The 21286-nt window shown below is 43.6% G+C and overlaps 1 protein-coding gene across 3 annotated transcripts in view; it reads right to left on the minus strand.

Moving 5' to 3' along the window:
• Positions 1 to 3245: 3245 nt before the first annotated feature.
• The window catches only part of SLC41A1 (solute carrier family 41 member 1), a 39373-nt gene continuing 21332 nt past the window's right edge, over positions 3246 to 21286 (minus strand). For all 3 annotated transcript variants that reach the window (XM_035121428.3, XM_060277117.2, XM_035121429.3), the window contains exons 4-11: positions 15971 to 16042; positions 15361 to 15505; positions 15118 to 15264; positions 13322 to 13469; positions 12741 to 12820; positions 12359 to 12493; positions 10301 to 10449; positions 3246 to 6938 (exon numbers count right to left, since the gene is read on the minus strand). In XM_035121428.3, coding sequence (XP_034977319.2) covers positions 6753 to 6938; positions 10301 to 10449; positions 12359 to 12493; positions 12741 to 12820; positions 13322 to 13469; positions 15118 to 15264; positions 15361 to 15505; positions 15971 to 16042 — 1062 coding nt within the window. In that variant the 3' untranslated portion in view covers positions 3246 to 6752. The remainder of the gene's footprint in view (positions 6939 to 10300; positions 10450 to 12358; positions 12494 to 12740; positions 12821 to 13321; positions 13470 to 15117; positions 15265 to 15360; positions 15506 to 15970; positions 16043 to 21286) is intronic.

Below are 21286 nucleotides of genomic sequence, written 5' to 3' on the forward strand. Positions count from 1 at the left end.
AATGAGAAAGCACAAACCAATAACCCCTCTCCTTGTTGTTGTTTAGTCGTTTAGTCGTGTCCGACTCTTCGTGACCCCATGGACCATAGCACGCCAGGCACTCCTGTCTTGCACTACCTCCCGCAGTTTGGTCAAACTCATGTTCGTAGCTTCGAGAACACTGTCCAACCATCTTGTCCTCTGTCGTCCCCTTCTCCTAGTGCCCTCAATCTTTCCCAACATCAGGGTCTTTTCCAAGGATTCTTCTCTTCTCATGAGGTGGCCAAAGTATTGGAGCCTCAGCTTCACGATCTGTCCTTCCAGGGAGCACTCAGGGCTGATTTCCTTAAGAATGGATAGGTTTGATCTTCTTGCAGTCCATGGGACTCTCAAGAGTCTCCTCCAGCACCATAATTCAAAAGCATCAATTCTTCGGCAATCAGCCTTCTTTATGGTCCAGCTCTCACTTCCATACATCACTACTGGGAAAACCATAGCTTTAACTATACGGACCTTTGTCGGCAAGGTGATGTCTCTGCTTTTTAAGATGCTGTCTAGGTTTGTCATTGCTTTTCTCCCAAGAAGCAGGCGTCTTTTAATTTCGTGACTGCTGTCACCATCTGCAGTGATCAAGGAGCCCAAGAAAGTAAAATCTCTCACTGCCTCCATTTCTTCCCCTTCTATTTGCCAGGAGGTGATGGGACTAGTGGCCATGATCTTCGTTTTTTTGATGTTGAGCTTCAGACCATATTTTGCGCTCTCCTCTTTCACCCTCATTAAAAGGTTCTTTAATTCCTCCTCGCTTTCTGCCATCAAGGTTGTGTCATCTGCATATCTGAGGTTGTTGATATTTCTTCCGGCAATCTTAATTCTGGCTTGGAACCCCTCTCCTATAAACACATTTAAAAGGGATATAAGATGCCAATCAGCCAAAGGCCTGGTTAAAGAGGAATGTTTGTGTCTGGTCCCTAAAGGTGTTTAATGAAGGTGCCAGGGGAACCCCTCTGGAAAGAGCATTCAACAAAAGGCGAGCCACTGCAGAAAAAGCCCGTTCTCATGTTGCCATCCTTCGGACCGCTCATAGAGGAAGCACATGAACGAGGACCTCAGATAATGCTCTCAGGGTCTGGGTAGCTTCCTATGGAGAGAGGTCGTCCTTGGGGTATGCAAGTGCTTAAAATAAACTCTTTCCTCTATCCTCTTTCTCTGTGCCACGCACAATTTTATAATCTTTCTAGGGGAGCTGCATCCCTTTGATCATTTTGGTTGCCCTTTCCTGAACCGTTCTCAACTCTACCATATCGTTTTTTGAAGTGAGGGAACAAGAACTGAATATACTAATTCAGTTGTTCAAGGTTGCATTCTCTCTTTGAAGTTCACTAAGATCACTTAGAGTTGGAATCAACACACAAACAAAAAAAAAGTTCTGTAAATGCTTTTTAAAATGTGTTTTAAAAAAATGTATTGAATTTTACATCACCATCTAGTGTCACTTTGTATATTGCACTTAAAACGTTTTATTTGCAGCGGTATAGCTGAGTCCTGGAATCGTTTATGCATACAGTGGTACCTCGGTTTATGAACACAATTGGTTCCAGAGGTCTGTTCATAAACTGAAGCGAACTTTCCCATTGAAAGTAATGAAAAGTGGATTAATCTGTTCCAGATGGTCCGCGGAGTACTTAAACTGAAGCGTTCATAAACTGAAGCGAACTTTCCCATTGAAAGTAATGGAAAGTGGATTAATCCGTTCCAGACGGGTCCGCGGAGAACTCAACCTGAAGCATACTTAACCTGAAGCATGGGTGTAATTGGTTCCGGAAGTCTGTTCATAAACTGAAGCGTTCATAAACTGAAGCGAACTTTCCTATTGAATGTAATGGAAAGTGAATTAATCCGTTCCAGATGGGTCTGCAGCGTTCGTAAACCGAAAATTTGTAAACCGAGGTGTTCATAAACCGAGGTTCCACTGTATTTACATTTCCTATGAGGGATTTGTCTCAGTTAATTTGTTTGTATACTGACCTGTCTGTCCTGTGTAGAATGCAGAAGGCCATCAGTGAGTTGTCAGCATAAACCACATGGAAGATGAGCAGATAATGAATCCCCTGGGCCCTGATACAGTGGTACCTCGGTTTATGAACACAATTGGTTCCGGAAGTCTGTTCATAAACTGAAGCGTTCATAAACTGAAGCGAACTTTCCCATTGAAAGTAATGGAAAGTGAATTAATCCGTTCCAGACGGTCCGCGGAGTAAGCGTTCATAAACTGAAGCAAACTTTCCCATTGAAAGTAATGGAAAGTGGATTAATCCGTTCCAGACGGGTCCGCGGAGTACTTAAACTGAAGCGTTCATAAACTGAAGCATGGGTGTAATTGGTTCCGGAAGTCTGTTCATAAACTGAAGCGAACTTTCCCATTGAAAGTAATGGAAAATGAATTAATCCGTTCCAGATGGGTCCGCAGCGTTCATAAACCGAAAATTCATAAACCGAGGTGTTCATAAACCGAGGTTCCACTGTATTGGTGATGTTTAACTTCTACTTTATATACTTGCCAGCTAAGGTTTCACTTTATTCATTTGAGTAAGTGGGCTTGAGCCCACGAAAGCTTGCGCTGTCTTCTCCCTCCAAATCCACAGATTATTCACTGATTGTTTAATGTCATCAAACTTTCACTTTGTCTAGCTTTATTTACTTATTTATGCTACCTTTAACCAGCAATTTAAAGCAGCATTGAACTACTGGTGGAAGCAGATCTCAGGTTTATATTCACTGGCGAGTACTAGCTGACCAGAAGCCAACATATTCTGGAGAGCTGGGACAGATTTTTAAATAGAATCATAGAACTGTGGAGTTGGAAAGAACCATGAGGGTAATCTAGTCCAACTCCTTGCAATGCAGGAATCTTTTGCCCAACGTGAGGCTTGAACCCACGACCCTGAGATTAAGAGTCCCGTGCTTCCATGCTCTACAAACTGCACTATTTCATGCGTGACTCACTTTGTCTTTTAAAGAAGGTGAGCACATGACCAGAAGTTATGCAATGTAGGCAGGATGAGTGGTGTTAAAAGGAGAATATCACATGGCCTAGTAATAGGAGAAAGCTGTGAGGTCTGGGCTTTGGAGTAGGGCAGGGCAGGCAGACAAGGGAAATTTAGGGACTGTGGATTAGAGAACCTATGGGGCTTAGAAGTGGGGGTTGTGTTTTACATACCAAAAGGACCAGTGAAGCTTCAACTGCAGAAAAACCACCACAAGCCGTATAAAGAAATGTAATCTTTATTTTACCAAATATAATTTATCAGTTAAATTGGCATCTGTCAATTCAGTTACAGCAACTATAAATAATGAGTTTCTTTTTCTTTTAATAAAGGTGTAAACCAATAGCTTCATCGTCATTTGCAGCCAGGTTTAAATATACATGCATTTGAGTGCAACCGGTGAGAATAAAATTATTCTTCAACGCTTTGAGATTAAATTCTGTTCATACACACCCACTTTGTTCCCCCATCTCACCCCACTGCATACATAATAAAATCTAGGGATTCCACCCAAGTGACATGCACACACTCCAGCTCCTGGGCCTGGGGCTAAGTCTTGCAGCCAAGACCAGGAGAGTTACACTCTTTCACGGGATGCACAGACACAGACTTTGACTAGAGAAACGGATGTAATGAGGAAGAAAAGATGTTCAAAGGGGATTCCATGTATAAAGAAACGGATTGCTCAAATGTTACAAGGCTGAAAACTTAAGATGCATCCAACAGTACAACACATACAGAGGGGAGACAGATGAAGGCCATTATAGAAGTTTAACATTTAACAGCTATGGGAAGGCAAGATGAAAGCCCCGGGCCCTTTAGATAACACTGAGTTATGTTGACAAAGCCCATTCTTAAGCAGAAACCATGTTATTTACAAGTACTCCCAGTTGGAAGTCAGAAGGGTATCGCTTTCAGCTGTGCAAGAACTGTTATTCACATAAGTTTGACATCTTTATCCACATCTACTGTGCCACATAATTAAGGCTACCCTGCAATGCAGATTGAAAAGATGGCCTTAGATACACTTTTGCACTGTGGTCCCAAAGCTTTGTTCTTGATGGCTTGGTAAGAGGGCGCCAATGCTCAGGGCAGTCTGAAATAGGCCTCCTGAAGCCACAGGACTATGCTAAAACAGCCCCTGTTTAAGATTAACAGCCTCGAGAGTACAGTGGTCCAATTGAGCCCTTTATGCACCACTTTGGCACAAATTTCCATCCAGATCTTTCATTTTGATCACAGTTCAAGCCTTCTGAACTGGAGCAACGCTGCCTCCAAGAGTTATTTAGAAGGCCATGGTCCCAAATCCAAATGTTATAGGAAACTTGTTTATGCTCTAGCCCAGCAAGCATAATTGTTGCTAGCAAAAGCTGTCCTGTTATGCTTAGTGGGTTTTTTTAAAATATAAAAAGGCCATACACCTTTCTGAAGGCAACAGGTATTCTATCTAATCTCGGGCCTGTTAGGCATAGCAAGTCAAATCTAGTACCTCAATCTTCTTCAGAAGACCATTGCGTATTCCAGACACATCCATTCTAATTTCCTCTCTGCGCTTCAGTTTCATTTAGGAATTAAAGCCAAAAGGAGAAAACACATTATGAAATGATGCTCCACTGTGGAGAAGCTAAGTAAAGAGAGCTTAAGTCAGACATGGCCAAACTTGGCCCTCCGGTTGTTTTGAGACTACAACTCCCATCATCCCTAGCTAACAGGACCAGTGGTCAGGGAGATGGGAATTGTAGTCCCAAAACATTTGGAGGGCCAAGTTTGGCCATGCCTGGCTTAAGTAGAGTTTGCATTGAAGCAATGTGTTTGATTAGAGTGCCTAACAAGAATAGGTAGACATGAGCTACTCATTCGAAGGGTTCCAGCTACATGAGGACCAGAGCATGGGGCTTGCAGAACTTGTGGTGAGCATGGTGCACTTCAAAAGAGGAAATGCATTGCCCACAGAAATCTGTATTTCCCCCAATGTTCCCTGGCCAGCGGAGCTCAGAATGCAGTAAAATCCGGAGTGCTCAGGCTCTAGGTTTCCCAGTATTTGGAGTCTTCTACAGAACATTTGAGACTAAAAATAAATGTCATGTTTCCAAGATAAAAAAAAATGCTGTTTCAGTTTCCAGACAGTTACTCTGTCAGAATGGATGACATTTCTTCAGATTCACAGTCATAAAATAGAACAATTTATTTTTAATACTACATCCTTAGCCAGAACCTGCTAGTGTTGAAAGTGAGAGATGGGTCTTACTTGCTGCTATGCAATGCACCCACAAACAAACCCAGGATGTGCCATATTTAGTGACCTCAACATAGAGAGGGTAACCTCTAGGAAGAGGGGTGGGTGGGTTTACACCAAGCTGATCTTCCAGACAAACACTTAAAACATACAAGTGAAGAGCTTTCATCCCTGAATAAGTGAAGACTTTTGACATGAACCAACTGCTTTGTACTATATAAGGATACAGATGTGACACATCACTAGGTTGACTGGGAAATATCCAGCATCTCTGATGTTGCAGATGCCCTCAGATAACTTGTGTTGAGAACTCAGGAGCTGCAAAGCACCCACAGTTGACGTCAAAGTGCAGCACCATGACTCATCTCAACGCCGGCATTTAAAATTTGGAGACAATGAGAATACGAAACCAGTTGGTTCATCGTTTTTCAGATCAAAATGGACCATTCATAAACGAAGCAGCATAGAAGAGGCAATAGGTTTAAAAAGGCATTAGGTGAGAGCAAGCATCCAGGCTCTGTGTAAAGCAGTGAAAATCCAACTCTCCTTAACAGCGATAGGCAGTTGGATATAAGCTGTACTTTGTATCAGCCTTTAAAAAATAATGGATGGTCATGTTTTTGCAAGGGAACTGGCACTAAGTGGCAACTAACAGGAACAACGTGGATCTTAGCCATATCACTTTTAAGACTACAGTATAGTATAAAATAGCGGAAGTCCACCATAAACATCTCTTCTTGAGTCAGGCTTTTGTGGTCTCCTCAGCAGAGAATGAATCTGGTCTATTCCCACCAATCATTCTGTTATTCCGAGTAGCTCAACCTCCTTTAAAGAACATTCAATCTACGGTAGGATGCAACACAGTCAAATTCGAGTTATAGGGCAGTCTACTAATGGCAAGTGGTCAATTTTCTGAGCCATGAAGGCCTTGTTAGGTGGTCAAATCAGATGCAGTACTAGTGTTGACAAATTGAAGGAAGCATGCACAGAATCCAAACCACTGAATCCGACTCAGAATCCATTTGTGACAATAGGCAAAGAATTCTTGTACCTAGTTTAAATAACAAAGCAAATATGAATTGCATCTCTCTCAAACACACACACACACACACACACACACACACACACACCCTTCACATTTAGTGTCTTGAGTGGGTGCAAACTGGGGAAGGTGGGATTTCTTAAAAATCTGATCAATTGTTCTGTAACTTCCTTTAGTTCAGATATTAACCATTATGAAATTGCACTTGGTGATTGTCTTTACATATTTTTCTTCTTTTATCCTTCCTAAAACATTTTTTTTTCCTGTACAAACTTGGCTTGAAATATAAACCACATAAAATTCCCATTGAAAATAATGAGAATCCAGTATCAAAGTTAAAGTCCCAAAGAGAGACAGTGGGTGGCAAGCAAGGCTTTGTAGAAGGGGTGGGGGTGGGGAATGTCACTGAAGGAAAAGAGCCGGGGAGTGGAGATGCTGAGGAAGGGTAGCTTCAGTCCCCTACGTCTGTGTCTCGGTCCCCAATGAGCCAGAGAATATGGAAGCTGAGGGCCAGCAGACCTGTCCCAAGCAAGTCGCCCAGCGCTGTCAGGTAAGGTATAGAAAAGTTGTCCGGGTCCATGCCTCTGCCCCACATCCAGTGGACCATCCAATCGGCAATGTAGAGAAGAATGAGAACCTAGAAGACAGAAGCACAATGTGTCACATTAGCCACTGATGCCAAGGCCACTGGAATTGCATGCTTGGTCTTGAACTGAAGCACTAAAGCAAGCCTGGTATACACAGCATCTATATATATATAAATGTAGAAGGGCCATGTTTGTTATAGTCCACTTTTCTTAGAAACTGCTTTACCGATTCTGCTCAAATTTGGATACAGCGTTCCTTACCAATACAAGACTGTTTGCAGACCTTAGATTGTTAAGATCCCACCCCTAACACACCTAAAAACGCGATTTTCTCTTTAAAAAAAGCAAAATATACTGCCCTCAAGTGGACATCAAAGGAACAGATGGCAAATATTGCCATGATCCCGCCCACTCCTCTTCCTCCTCCTCCTCCTAGGCCAAAGCCTTTACAGACTAGGCCGAATGGAGGTACTGACTCACCTGGGTGGGGGTTGGAGGGGGGAGAGGGAGTTGGGGGATTCACAGGGATGAGCGGGGTGGGTGGGGAAGGAACAGAATAGGTCACGGATCGGGACAGGGTGGGGGCAGTCACGGATTAGCCACTGCAACGCGTGTCAGGGCCAGTTAGTTATCCAATATTTTATGATAATGCAAACCCCAATTCAGTAATAAAGACACAACAACCACTCCTGCGCAAATGTGGTGGATTAACGGAGACTCCCCACTTCTAGTAATGTAGTTAAGTTCCGATTCCAAAGTTACCCAGTAGATTTATAGGGCCTTCCTCTTCAGATGCTAAGCATCTACATCTTTTCCAGTCTCAGGGCCACATGCCCTTCTAGGAGCCACATGCCAAAGGGATGGGGCCAGAGGGAAAAGCAGGGAGAACAACAAAAGCAGATTTTCCATTTGTACAGCGCGTTTCTACATAAGCAGCCCCCTCTCTGTTCTTCAATCCAAGGAAGCGAGAGACATGGTCAGAGTTGAAGGACACATTCCAGACAGGCAAAGCCCTCAAGATGGTTGCAAAGCAGGGCTAGTGAGCTTGTGCAGACTAGAGAGATTCCCAAGGGCCAGATGGAGAGACTTGGAGGACCACATTTGGCCCTCAGGGCTGAGCTGCCTCAGACCCCTGTGCTGAAGTGTCGTCTTCAAAATGTGGCCAGCCAGCCCTGCTGTATTTGGAACCCTCCTGTTCATTCTGCTGAATGGAGCCCAGGACCTCCATCCCAAAGTCCTGCCCTGATGGCACCACTATAGTGGGGCAAGCAGTGGCAGCGAGCTGACTGGAAGAGAGAAGATTCTATAGCCTGAAATACTGCGGCCGTTCTCATCTCTGGCCTTCTCTCTCTACAGCTCCAGAACCTATAGCCAGCTGGCAGGGAAAGTGATGCTCTGCACATGGTTACTCATGAGAAACAACTGACTGCCCACCTCGCTTGCTGATGCTCCTCAGCCTGGTGGAGGTGTAAATGAAAGCCATTTAAAAGAGGGGGAAATGTTGCCTCTGGCTCTTACTGTTTTGAAAAGCTTTTCTTCCCACTCCCAAAATAAATTAAGAATTAGCCTGTTCTTTGTCATAAGCAGGACTGGGTACAAGAGAACGAAAAATAGAAATAGAAAACACAGAAGAAGAAGAAGAAGAAGAAGAAGAAGAAGAAGAAGAAGAAGAGGACCTGAACAAACAACAGGCCTGCTCAGCTGGATGGGCCTTCAGCTGGTGCCCAAAACCTCACAACAGTCAACACCAATCTCAAGGGGTGCCATAACAGAGGATGCCCTTTCCCTCACTGCTAGATTTAGGACGGTGCGGGCAGTTCCATCTCACAGGGTGCTGAGCCAAGTGGACACAAAATTGAGACGATCCATTTGGGGCCACCAAATGTTGGCTTTTCACAGGAGCCATAATAATAATAATAATAATAATAATAATAATAATAATAATAATAATAATAATTATTATTATTATTATTTATTTATACCCCACTCATCTGGCTGGGTTTCCCCAGCCACTCTAGGTGGCTCCCAAAAGAATATTTAAAACACAATAAAACTTCAAACATTAAAAACTTCCCTAAACAGGGTTGCCTTCAGATGTCTTCTAAAAGTCAGATAGTTGTTTATTTCCTTGACATCTGATGGAAGGGTGTTCCACAGGGCGGGCGCTACAACTGAGAAGGCCCTCTGCCTGGTTCCCTGTAACCTCACTTCTCGCAGTGAGGGAACTACCAGAAGGCCCTCAGAGCAAGGCCTCAGTGTCTGGACTGAACGATGTTGGTGGAGACGCTCCACTCCTGCTTTTCCTGATTGCAGCCCAGTGGATTTCCACTGGCTCTGCAACCACCAATGGAGCCTCCACAACTGATTTTAGCACAAAGGCAAGTCAATATGGGAAGAGATGCTTCTTCAGATATTTAGGTCCCAAGCTGTTTAGATCCCAGATGCCCTTTTGCCTCAATGTTAGCAGGGGCTAAAGATGATGACAGGAACTATTCAGCTTGTCATTAGCAACGCTGCAGGCACCAGCTAATATGTACTATAACATTTCCTGCCACAATTACAGTTACTGCAAATCACTATACGTAGTAAGAGAAATACTATTTTATGCAAAGGTCTCCCTCCAGACCTTTGGAAATGAAGCGACCTGTACTATGCAATGTCCCTGGAATGATAAGTTCACCAAAAGTTCCCTTCTAAACTTTCCAAGCGCCTGCGAGCACAGCAGGGGTCCATGAGCTGTATCTGGCAGGATGTCTTATTTCTTCCCAGGAGAACTGCGAGTCACTTCCCTGAGGTTCTGTTCAGCTGCTGACATGACTGAGAGAGTCTGCAGCCACTTCTGCAAGCGACAAGGAAGTGGTCAGTTTTGGCAGAAAGTTCCCTGGCCACAGCCTCTCTTTCTTCCTGCACTTTGCAGTTTGTGCCCAAGAATTATGGGAAGCCAAAGTCTGCTGCAAGGACAGCTGAGAGCAATCAGCATCCATTTCACTAGCCCCACCCCCACCTCCTTCCATCATTCATTCTGGCTGACTTGACAACTTTAAAAAGGTAACTTATTTCACTTTACAGACCGAGGGAGCCGGCGTTTGTTCGCAGACAGTTTTTCCGGGTCATGTGGCCAGCATGACTAAGCCACTTCTGGTGCAACGGAACACCGAAACCAGAGCAGCACATGGAAACACCGTCTACCATCCCACATCTCCTTTTCCCAGCAGGAAATCTAATTTCTAAACAACAACAACTGATTTTTAAAAAGTAGTAACAATATATTCAATTGTATCTTTGAAAAACAATACTGCATTCTGTAAAATGTGTCTCATTATGCCAAAGGAGCATGCTGCAATTCTGTATACTGTACGCTCACCGTTCTAATCAAATTCCAGTCTCACCACTGACAAGGCAACTGACTTACCTGGAGAAGTGCTGCAGTCATGTAGAAAATGATAAAGATCAAGGTGAGTGTTGTGTGGCCACCTTGCATGGAGCTGATGGTGTAGAGGAAAACAAGATGGCCAGGAACCACCAGGAGGAAGAGCACACGGGCAGACCGGGAATTCACATCTGCAGAACAGAGGCAAAGAGGCAGCTGAGGAGTTAGCATCACCACCATCATATTTATTAGTCGCTTCATTTCAGAAAGTTGAACTCAAAGAGACTTATGAAATACAAGCATTAAAATCAAGTGTAAAACGCCCTAAAGATACAAGTAATATGTATAAAAGGGCAGGTTGGTTCACGTGGGGAGAGGTGGTCATCAACCACATGAAGCTTTATAGGTCAAAACCCGCACTCTGATTTGGGCCTGATTTGGTGTGACATGCTCAGATCGTCTTGTCCTGATCAGCAATCAAGCTGCTGAACTCTGCACCAACTGCAGTTTCCAAGCCATCTTCAAAGGCAGCCCCACGTAGAATACATTGCAATAATCTCACTTAGATGTTACCACAGCTTGGACAAAAAAAGCTAAGTTATCCCACAAATTAATTAGGAGAAGCAGCCTTGACTTCTTCTACCCATTAGACAGAAATCTATGTTCTGTGTCAGGGTTAAAGGTAAAGGTAAAGGGACCCCTGACCATTAGGTCCAGTCGTGACCGAGTCTGGGGTTGCGCACTCATCTCGCATTATTGGCCGAGGGAGCCGGCGTACAGCTTCCAGGTCATGTGGCCAGCATGACAAAGCCGCTTCTGGCAAACCAGAGCAGCACATGGAAACGCTGTTTACCTTCCCGCTATAGAGGTTCCTATTTATCTACTTGCATTTTGATGTGCTTTCGAACTGCTAGGTTGGCAGGAGCTGGGACCAAGCAACAGGAGCTCACCCCGTCACAGGGATTCGAACCGCCGACCTTCTGATCAGCAAGCCCTAGGCTCAGTGGTTTAGCCCACAGCGCCACCTGGGTCCCTGTGTCAGGGTTACAGGATTAGAATTATATGATAAACAATCTGAATTCCTGCAACTGAAATATGAAAATAAGGAGTGTATTTTTATTTTGGATGTTCCATTCAGTCACATAATTGAGACTTATCTGTCACCAAGCGGATTATGAAAATTAGCTCACATTTGCCAGGACTTGTAGAAAGTCTGTGTAACAGCAAGCAACAGTGATCAACGAACCCTCAGCAAATGAATGTGAACGAAGCCCCACCCCCCCAAAATTCTAGTGCATCTTTGCAACAAGTTGCAATTAATTTCCAAGATTTTCTCTACATTTGTGATGGCTTTCTCTGAGCACATTTCTAGCCAAGGCAACAAAAAAATCCTTAGGAAGACACTGTATTCTGCACTATTCTGAAAACTGTAGTCATACAAAGTTCTAGACCAGGGATGGGGAAAGTGTGGCCTTCCTGAAGTTGTCTGACTGCAAGTCCCATCAGCTGCAGACAGCATGGCTAATGGTCAAGAACAATGGTAGCTGTAGCAACATTTGGAGAGCTACAGGTTCCTCTTCCCTGTCCTAGGCCATCTCAGTGAAGGAGAGCTGTATGGAGCCAGCTTTATGTTACAAGAAGGCAAAACATCACTACAGAATCTGGCAGGAATTGTACCGCTAGAAAACTTGCAGGCTCGCTCAAGCATTTTGTAATACTAGCAAGAGCTTCAAAATAGTTCCACAGATGCAGTTTGCAATCCCACGAACAACTAAATTGCTTTTAATTTGCATGAAGATTTGTTATGGAGAACAAGGAAATGGAAAAAAAACCAAGGGTTTCCAAAGACACAAGGCCAAACTGTGTTTAGAACTCCCAAAATTCTCTAGGATACAGGAGCAAGACAGGAGGAGATGTGCTTAGATTGACTGACTTCCTACAGGGCTAGAATGGTGAATATTTAAGTCGGAGTCAACCAACAAATCTTCAGTTGGTCTTCCTCCCTATGAAGCAACCAAATCTTAGCTTCGCTTTTGAGATGCTGTGACTTTAAAAGGACATATTAAAAGGGGGAGGCAGTACACTACACACATTGGCTACCTGAACTGAAGAAAGTGCTGCAAGGAGTTGGACACTTTCGCGGGGCCGCCTCAGAGCTCTCTCCAGGCATCCCACTCATGTGGAGGTAAGTGGAGATGCGGCTGGCTTGGACAGCCACCAGATTGCCACCAACACCTAGAAAGAACGAGGAGAGAGAGAACCATTGAAATAGCTTCCCTGAAGCATCCGGGATCCCACCTTTCAGAATACAAATCCTTCCAATGTTGGTGAAACAAGGAACATTAAATTACATTTTAAAAATACACAACGAATCAATCCATGATTAAATAAATCATGAAAGTTGTTCCCAGTAGGCATTTGGTGGTAGAAAGGCCTGGGACATGTGTGAATGTGCAATTGGTGCAAGTGAAAAGAAACTCACCATTTATAACCGGCGTAAAGACCGCCATGCCTGCAAAATTTGGATCTGACACAGTTTTATCCAATATCAGTCCTCCAACACTGTAACAACAAAACGGAAGAAAGTGAAGAAAACATTCAGGGCAGAATAGCTATCTGCACAAGAGAGTTACTGCCAACTTAGCAAAATTCTGGTTTTCAATGATGCAATGGAATCGCTCAGTGAATTACTATGATTCCCAAAAAACTTTATTTGAAAGGTTTCTTTGAAGTGTATAAAGTGCTTTTGAATCAACTGACATCCAGTCATTTGCGGTCTGTCTTCACTGAGGACAAGAAAAGAATTAGAAGCAAGCCAATTTAAAGATGGATTTCACAAAACTAGTTTCATGTGACTAAATGATGTGGTAAAAGAGCCACTCTCAGTCTTACTCTGAATAGTTTGCCCAATTAAAGGGTAGACCCAATTTAGAACAATAACGCCTGCTTCCTCCCCCCCTCTCAACAATTTTACCTGCTTCTTAAGCAGCAGACAGACCACGTGGCTCAGAGTCTGAGGCCAAGACATCCTTCCTAGAGAACGGCCCCTTGCCACCTTCCTACCTGCTAATAGCCATGGCAATGATGACTGGTTCCCAGCCAGAGTACAGCACCTCCCGGGTTGCTGGATTCTTCTTGGCAATGATGATCCAAAGGGGCAGCAGGGCAACAAAGAAAGCACACACCAGTGGATTCACATAGGCTTTCTCCTCTGAGTGGAAAAAAGAAACCAGAGGTCAAAGAACCGCCATCGCAGGGTGAAAGACAGCAGTTAGTGGCAAGACAGCCACCATATTGCAGTTTCACTCATTGAAGAAGGCAGCCTGTTTTGCCCTGCTTAGGATTTAAATTTCTACACAAGGCCAAAGGGAATCTTTGATATCTGCAGACGCAAAACACCATTCCAATGAATGTAGTATTCTAAGGTCACAACAACTCATATTTATTTTAGAAGTTCAAAAGCACTGTTCCCTGCACTACACATGGACAGAATGCTATAGTCCCTGTTGGGTCACCTCTCAGTCCACATGGCTGACTGAGATCATTGCAGGACCAGTATCAGTTTAGGTGCAGTGAGTGCCTTTGGGTCACAAGTTTCCCATGAGTCCAATATGTCCTAACCTTCACTGTAGAGGGCATAAGGGTCTTGCTAAGGAGAACCATAGCACAGCAACCCAAACCTTCTGAAGTAAAAAATGCATTTGCAGTGATACTTTATTAGATCTTCACATGGATGCAGTTAGCACAGCCTTTCCCACTTACGACTCCCAGCTGGCAGGGACAATGGGGACGGCGGAGCTAGAGTTAGGCACTGGAGCCTGCTAGTGGGAGATTCAGCAGTAATGCACTCTCTCCCCTTGAAATACAGTGGTGCCTCGGCTTACGAATTTAATCCGTTCTGAAGGCACCTTCGCAGGTCAAAAAATTCGCAAGTTGAAAACCGCCATTGGAAACACGATTTCCCATAGGAATGCATTGGAAACGGACAAATTCGTAAGTCGAAGCAACCCTACATAAAAATTCGTAAGTCGAAAAATCCCTATCTAAAACCACTGCGGTTTCCTTTCGGATGTCGAGACATTCGTAAGCGCTCAGCCCTTAGCCCCATTCGTAAGTCGAAAAATTCAGTTGTCGAGTCGTTCGTAAGTCGAGGTACCACTGTAGGCAGTTTAGATATTTCTGGAGTAGTATATTATCATCTGTCCTCCAGTTCAAAAATACTTGGATACTTTTCAAGTAGTACCATCTCCCATATGCACAGACATCTGTGGCAGCTGTTACTGTTATTCTTAATATACAACTAAAGCAGAGGAATGTAGTTGAATCCCCACCAAAACAGCCATTCAAAAACAGGACAGAAGAACTTTTTTTCTCATAATCTCCGCAGTAATAAACTACAGATGTTTGAGCAGATGTAAAGACGGCTCACTGAAAAACATGATTTGGGAACAGAGAATCAGCAACCTTCCCTTCCCTCTCCATTCCATTGTCAGAACTACTCGTGGTTTAAAGTTTCATGTCAAATGTAACTTTAAAGCCAATGTCAAACAATGGCTCCCCTGGAAAGGCAAAAAAGTTGAAACCACGGTTACGAGGGAACCTGGTTGGCATTAATCATGGTTAGTGTGCGTGCACATGTAACAGGAGAAGTGGGATGGAAATGAGGACAGAGGAGAGGTAGCACACATCCGATTTGCAAGCCATGCTTGCAGGGAGCCGGCATCAGGTGTGCGCCAGACACCAGTACAAATGTGAATTCACCTTATAAATGAGACTGCTGGGAATAGGCTTGGGAATTTTATAGGGAATGAACAGAATGATTCATACAGAACACGGTCATGCAATCGCCTTCAGCTTACCTAGTTCAATGTAGAGACCCCAGCTGATTCCAGAGAGCAGGGCAAGTGTGATGAGGTCACCGAGACTGGCAGCTATAGGCGTAGCCACATTATCAGGGTTGATGCCCATCTTTCTGGAGCCAATGATTACGCCAATCATGATCATGCCTAGACACCAGAGAAAGGAAATGTTTCAGTCTTGCTGCAAAGGTACTTCAGGCAGAGCAACTCTTCTTCCCTCCTTATATAGCGTTTGCTCCTTACCCAGCACAAGGGAGGCTATGAAGGCTGTGGCCACACTACTGGCACAGAGGAGAATGGCATGGCCAATGCTGAAGTGCCCATCTGGGATCCAGCCAAATATCACTGCAGCAATTGAAGCCAGAAAGCCAACCACCGTTGCTTGAACCTAGAAGATGCAGACAGGCATTAGTCGGAGAAAAAGAACTTGAAGCTCCTATTCCCATTTGTGCAGAATCATTCAGGAAACTACTGCAATTTAACAGCAGTCATACAGGTTACTGACCAACACTGCATGCTCACTGTTGCTGGAGCCAGCCAAGCCAGCTCTTTTGCTCTGAAGACACAGGCTTCCTATTCTTTGGGTCAAACACAAAGGATACACATCTTCTTCCAGGCTATGGCAGGAGGGGAGGGTGGGGCATGGAGAGACATTCTTTTTGCACACAGACCCTAAATATTGCAAACAAATCCGATAGCAGGGGTGTCTGGCACTATGCTGCTCATTCTTTAGAGCTGGTGATAACATGATGGATGCATTCAGAAATTGTAGAGAAACTGACAGTTAGGACTTTAGTTTCCTTACAAGCTGCCCTTCATGTTTAAAGATATCACACTCTTGCCCAAAATTCACCTGAATCAGAGCCATGTTCCCTGTTATCATCTTCCAAAGCTCTTTGGGAGTGTCCATTTGCCCAATATTAGCCTGCAAGATAAAACAGAGATTAAACATTATATTTCAACATAAATCAAATGGACCAATGCATTCTGAACTGGTTTTCAAAGGATGCGTACAGCTAAACCACAGATTTTAATGTGTAGGGAGCTAGTAGCCTATTATGAGTCTAGGCTTGGGTCATTTTGGCATGTGGATCAGTTGAAGTAGTTATTATTATTATTACATTCATTCATATACCTTGCATGTATAACTATATATAAGTTTAGTTGCCCTGGTCCCACAGCCAAAGATAAACTCAGGTTCAGCAAAAAGGTCCAACTCAAGGTTAGAAGAACTGGGAGTGAACTTCCACAGCATATTGATTTTTTTATGGAGTAATGCACAGCAGTGCAATAGGCAAACTGTACCAGAGAAAACTCCAATTCTTTGCTCAGAAAAAAACCAGTTGCCTTTTATTCCAACTGAAGATATGGAAGGGAAGATAATGATTTACATTATGTGAGGTGGTATACCACTTGCTGTTTAAGACGCAGAATCCCCACTCCACCCCCATGGCTCTGTCCAAGAATGATTTCCATTACTGCTCACATCATCAGTTATCACGAGGACTAGAAACATGCTTTTCACCAAGTCACAAGGGACTTAAAAAGAGCCAAGTTAACACAGCAGAGCTATAGATATGAAATAATGGGTAGCCTTAGATACATAATGCCTTAAAGAGGTTGCTAACAGTTATTGTAAAAATATATTGTGCAACTTTTCATGTTTTCTGGGTCCCAGGACCCAACACCACTGTGCTCAGTTGAGCATATCATGGACATGCTCCCCTTTGACTTATGCTTAATTTCATTTATTGAAATCTTGAAAATTGAAAGGGTCCCTGTGGGCTCAAGTAATGGAATTAAACGCTCATGTCAAATGGACTCAAAGAAGAAACACACCACTGGCAGATATCCAAGAAGTAACTTCAGAAAATGAATAAAGCTTATCCAGAATACAAGCTCTACCCACTCCACAGCCTGCTTAAACAGTGAAAGTCCTTACTCTGTTGGAAGGGGTCCCTCATAAAATAAATTGGGTCAAATCTGTAACTCAGATACCACCATGGTTCTGAGTCTTGGAAGACCTGCTCCTTGCAGGCCTGACTGACTGCAGCTACAAAAGCTGAGGGTGCTGATGAGGCCAGAGACCATTTTGGCTGCTTTCCCAGTCTGGGCCAGGTTTTAGATCATTATCCTTTTTGACAATTTCTGAGCAGCCCAGGAGATACTGCTGCGCGACTCCTTATTGTGCCATCAGAAGCCATAAACCACCGAGTGGAATCTGTAATGTGGCACTAGGGTGACCATATGTCACCGGCTCAGCTGTGACAGGCCAGCTCTACCAGGCCTCCTCTCTCTCTGTTGTCACCTGGGGGCAGCCATTTTCTCAGGCTGCCTCAGTAGGAGAGATAGGAATCAGGGCTCATTGCATCCGCTTTGCCGAAGACTTAGCTCTATCAGGCACCTCCTGCCTCTGGACTGTGCTAGCTAGTCAATATAGGAACAACTGTCTCTAGAAATTGGTGCATGAGCTTAGAGTTTTATTTTCCTCTTCCCTCCTTCTCCCTTTTCCCTTGTGTGTTGTTTACTAATTTATTTGAATGTAACCTTGCGGGTAGGGAGTGTCTTGTTTTGATTCCATGTAAGCTGCGCTGGAAGGGACGCGGGTGGCTCTGTTGGTTAAACCACAGAGCCTAGGGCTTGCCGATCAGAAGGTCGGCGGTTCGAATCCCCGTGACGGGGTGAGCTCCCGTTGCTTGGTCCCAGCTCCTGCCCACCTAGCAGTTCAAAAGCATGTCAAAGTGCAAGTAGATAAATAGGTACCACTACTTGGACATAGATTTCCAGGAGCTGCTTCTCTCAGTGAGAGGGGGGGGGCAGGTCCCTGGTAACAACAACCAAGCTGTGTTGAAGAAAGCGACCTGGATCCGAACCTCCTTAGTGAGAGAAGGGAGGCAAGATCCAGGCGAAGGACTTTCTAAATGGCGAGACAAGAAGAAAAAACCAGTGGGGGGTTGGCAGAGGGGGTGCTGGGTGGAAGAAGTTGGGCTGGAGTGGGTAAGAGATGGAGTGGGTTGAGATGGAGTGTAAATGAGGGACTGATAAAATGGTCTTGACTTGGATTGTACACAGGAGTTGGTTCAGGATTTCCGGGGACTGGTCACAGGGTGAAGGAGGGAAGATTATAGAATTTATGGAGTTGAGTGAGATACTAGAATATGAATTGTATAAGTTAGAATAATTTTAGTGAATAAATAATAGGCTAAAGGGAATATTTAGAGTAAAAAGAAATTTATTATGAGGTAAAAATAATTTTTATATATGGAATTAGATTAAGAATAAAATGGAGATGTTTGTAATTGGTAAATAATGAAAAATTGCCAAATAGAGGTTGCTTTAGACTCGGAAAGGGAGGAGCGAGGAAGTCACAATTAGAATAGAGTCAGGAATATTAGTTGGATTTTTCTTTTTTCTTTGTCTTTTTCTTTTCTTTTTTCTTATTTTGCTTTTTGCCTTTTTTGTAATTTTTTCTTGTTCATTTTTGTTTCTTTTTTCTTTCTTTTTTTTGATGGTTGTTCATGATACGATGTAAGATGGTAATGTGAATGTAAATTTTAAGTTGAAAATGTCAATAAATATAATTTAAAAAATAAATAAATAGGTACCGCTACAGCGGGAAGGTAAACGGTGTTTCCATGTGCTGCTCTGGTTCGCCAGAAGCGGCTTTGTCATGCTGGCCACATGACCTGGAAGCTGTACGCTGGCTCCCTCGGCCAATAACGCGAGATGAGTGCCGCAACCCCAGAGTCGGTCACGACTGGACCTAATGGTCAGGGGTCCCTTTACCTTTAAGCTGCGCTGGAAGCCTTTTGGCTGAAGAATGGGCTCCCACTGCTCTAAATAAATATTTGTGGTGAGAAAAGTGTAACACACAAACTAGGAAATTATGTGACCAGCAGCACTAAGTACTTCTGGCAGCTGGTCAAAGGCCCATCACTGTCATGGAAATCATTGCCTGCCATTTCCTCAACCTTACATTCTGTCCATAAATCGTGTGGTCTTATTTTCCCTTCAAGCCCCTGTTCACCAGCACACGCAGAAAGAAAAACTCCCATCAGCAACGGAATGTCCAGCAAACAAAAGAGGCTTAAAGCAGCCCTAAATTAGACACATTCCACCAAGAAGAGTGGGATCCAAGTCACGCAGTGCTAAAATTGCTGCTACTTTTGCTGTGAATTTGGCCCAGAGACTCCTTGTTCTCGTGCAATAAGGTTAGGGCATCAGCATAACCTGGCTGTAGGCAAACACAAATTTTAATCCCCTATGCAGGAGAGAAAGGAAAAAAATATTAAATGGCAAAAAAACACAACCCAAACCCTATTTTGGGAGTCTTAATGCGCAGCTAATGAGAAGCTGTACTAAGCTTCCTTCCCACACAGCAAGCCTAATGACCAAGCCCCCAGAAGACCTCCTTCAAGAAGCCTCTCCTGATTTCTTCCCACTGCAGGTGGGCCCCCCCGTGGATCCTTTGCCCTGAGAAAGGAGTCCATGTGATTTCAACACATATGAACTCAACTGCAGTCTTCAAGGAAGCAAACTTTATCTTCAAGGAAGCAAACAGCCCAACAAGGACTGAAGCGGAGCTTTTTTCCACCTCTAGCACTGTCCTGCAACCTTGTTTTAGAAAGGTTTGCATCTCATCCCCCTCAATGCAATTCTGCTAAGGGAATGGTTTGCAAAGTGGCATCCAGGGATCTCTGTGCAAGCACCAGCTCCTCTTCACACAGATGTTCTCGGGCTGCTACACCTGCCACGTTTTCAGCATGGGGAAAAGCCATATCCAGATGTTGATTGGAACATGCAACAATGTCACTGGCTTTCCTACTATCTATCAATATACATGGGCTTCCTGCTTGCTGATTTCATCTATCTATCTATCTATCTATCTATCTATCTATCTATCTATCTATCTATCTATCTATCATCATCTATCTATCAAATTTTTATTAAATTTTCTGTTTTACAATTTAGAATACTCATTTTACATCCTTAAGATATCAATGACTTCCCTTCTTCTCTTTCCATGGTTTATTTTACATATCATAAATCCCTGCATATTTTACAAAAACTATACCATTCGGTATTCCATTATTGCATCCATCAAAACTTATTTACACTGTTGAATTTATCTTAATGCTGCCAGCGTTTTCAGTTATTTCCCATATATTCAATAAACGTTTTCCAATCTTCTTTAAACGTATGTTCTTCTTGCTCTCTTATTCTATATGTTAAGTCTGCAAATTGTGCATATTCTGTCAGCTTAAGTTGCCATTCTTTTTTGGTTGGGACCTCGTTCGTTTTCCATTTTCAGGCTAACAAAGCACGGCTAACAAATGTTAGCATTTTCAGGCTAACAAAACATAACCATGTTTTGATACCTGGGAATTTCAGTCTGAATTATCCCCAACAGAAAGGACCCTTTTTTTGGGGGGGGAGTACTTTTAAACACCCCCCCAATTATTATGGATCATTTCCCAATGCTCTTTTACCCTTTTTTACAAGTCCACCACATATGAAAGAATGTTCCCCCACCTCTTTGCATCATTGCATGGAGGAGCCGCTTGCTGGTTTCCCATGGGCATCCCATTGGCCACTGTGATAATAGGATGGAGGGCTAGAGGGGCCATTGACCTGTCACAATAGGCTCCTCTTATGGTCCTTTTGTAGAGTCAAATAAGAAGCCTATTGGAAATCAAGCCTTATGAGAAAGTTAGGCATGTTTAGACTGGAGAAGAGGACACTGAGAGGTGATAGAATAGTGATCCTCAAATGTCTGAGGGGCTGCAGACATAAAAAAAAGATGGAGCAAGCTTGTTTTCTGCAGATCCAGAGGGTCGGACCCAAACGATTGGATTCAAATTACAAGGTAGGAAATTCCAACCAAACATAAGGAAGAACTCTCTGACAGTAAGAACTGCTTGACAGTGGAACAGACCTACCTCAAAGGTGGAAGGCTCACCTTCATGGGAGGTTTTTAAAACAGAGGTTGGCTGGCCATCTGTCAGGATTCTTTAGCTGTGATTCCCACATTGAAGAGGATAGGAAAAGTTTTCCCTTTGGGTCCCTTCCAATGTTATAATTCTGTTTCCAAAACTCAATGAAGGTAAGCTAGAGTGCTTCCTTAAAGGAGTAATGTCAAACTAGGATAAACAGCAGCTATGAATGTGAA

Source organism: Zootoca vivipara, chromosome 7, assembly GCF_965207765.1.
Source record: "Zootoca vivipara chromosome 7, rZooViv2.hap1.1, whole genome shotgun sequence".
In the NCBI taxonomy this organism is placed as follows: domain Eukaryota; kingdom Metazoa; phylum Chordata; class Lepidosauria; order Squamata; family Lacertidae; genus Zootoca; species Zootoca vivipara.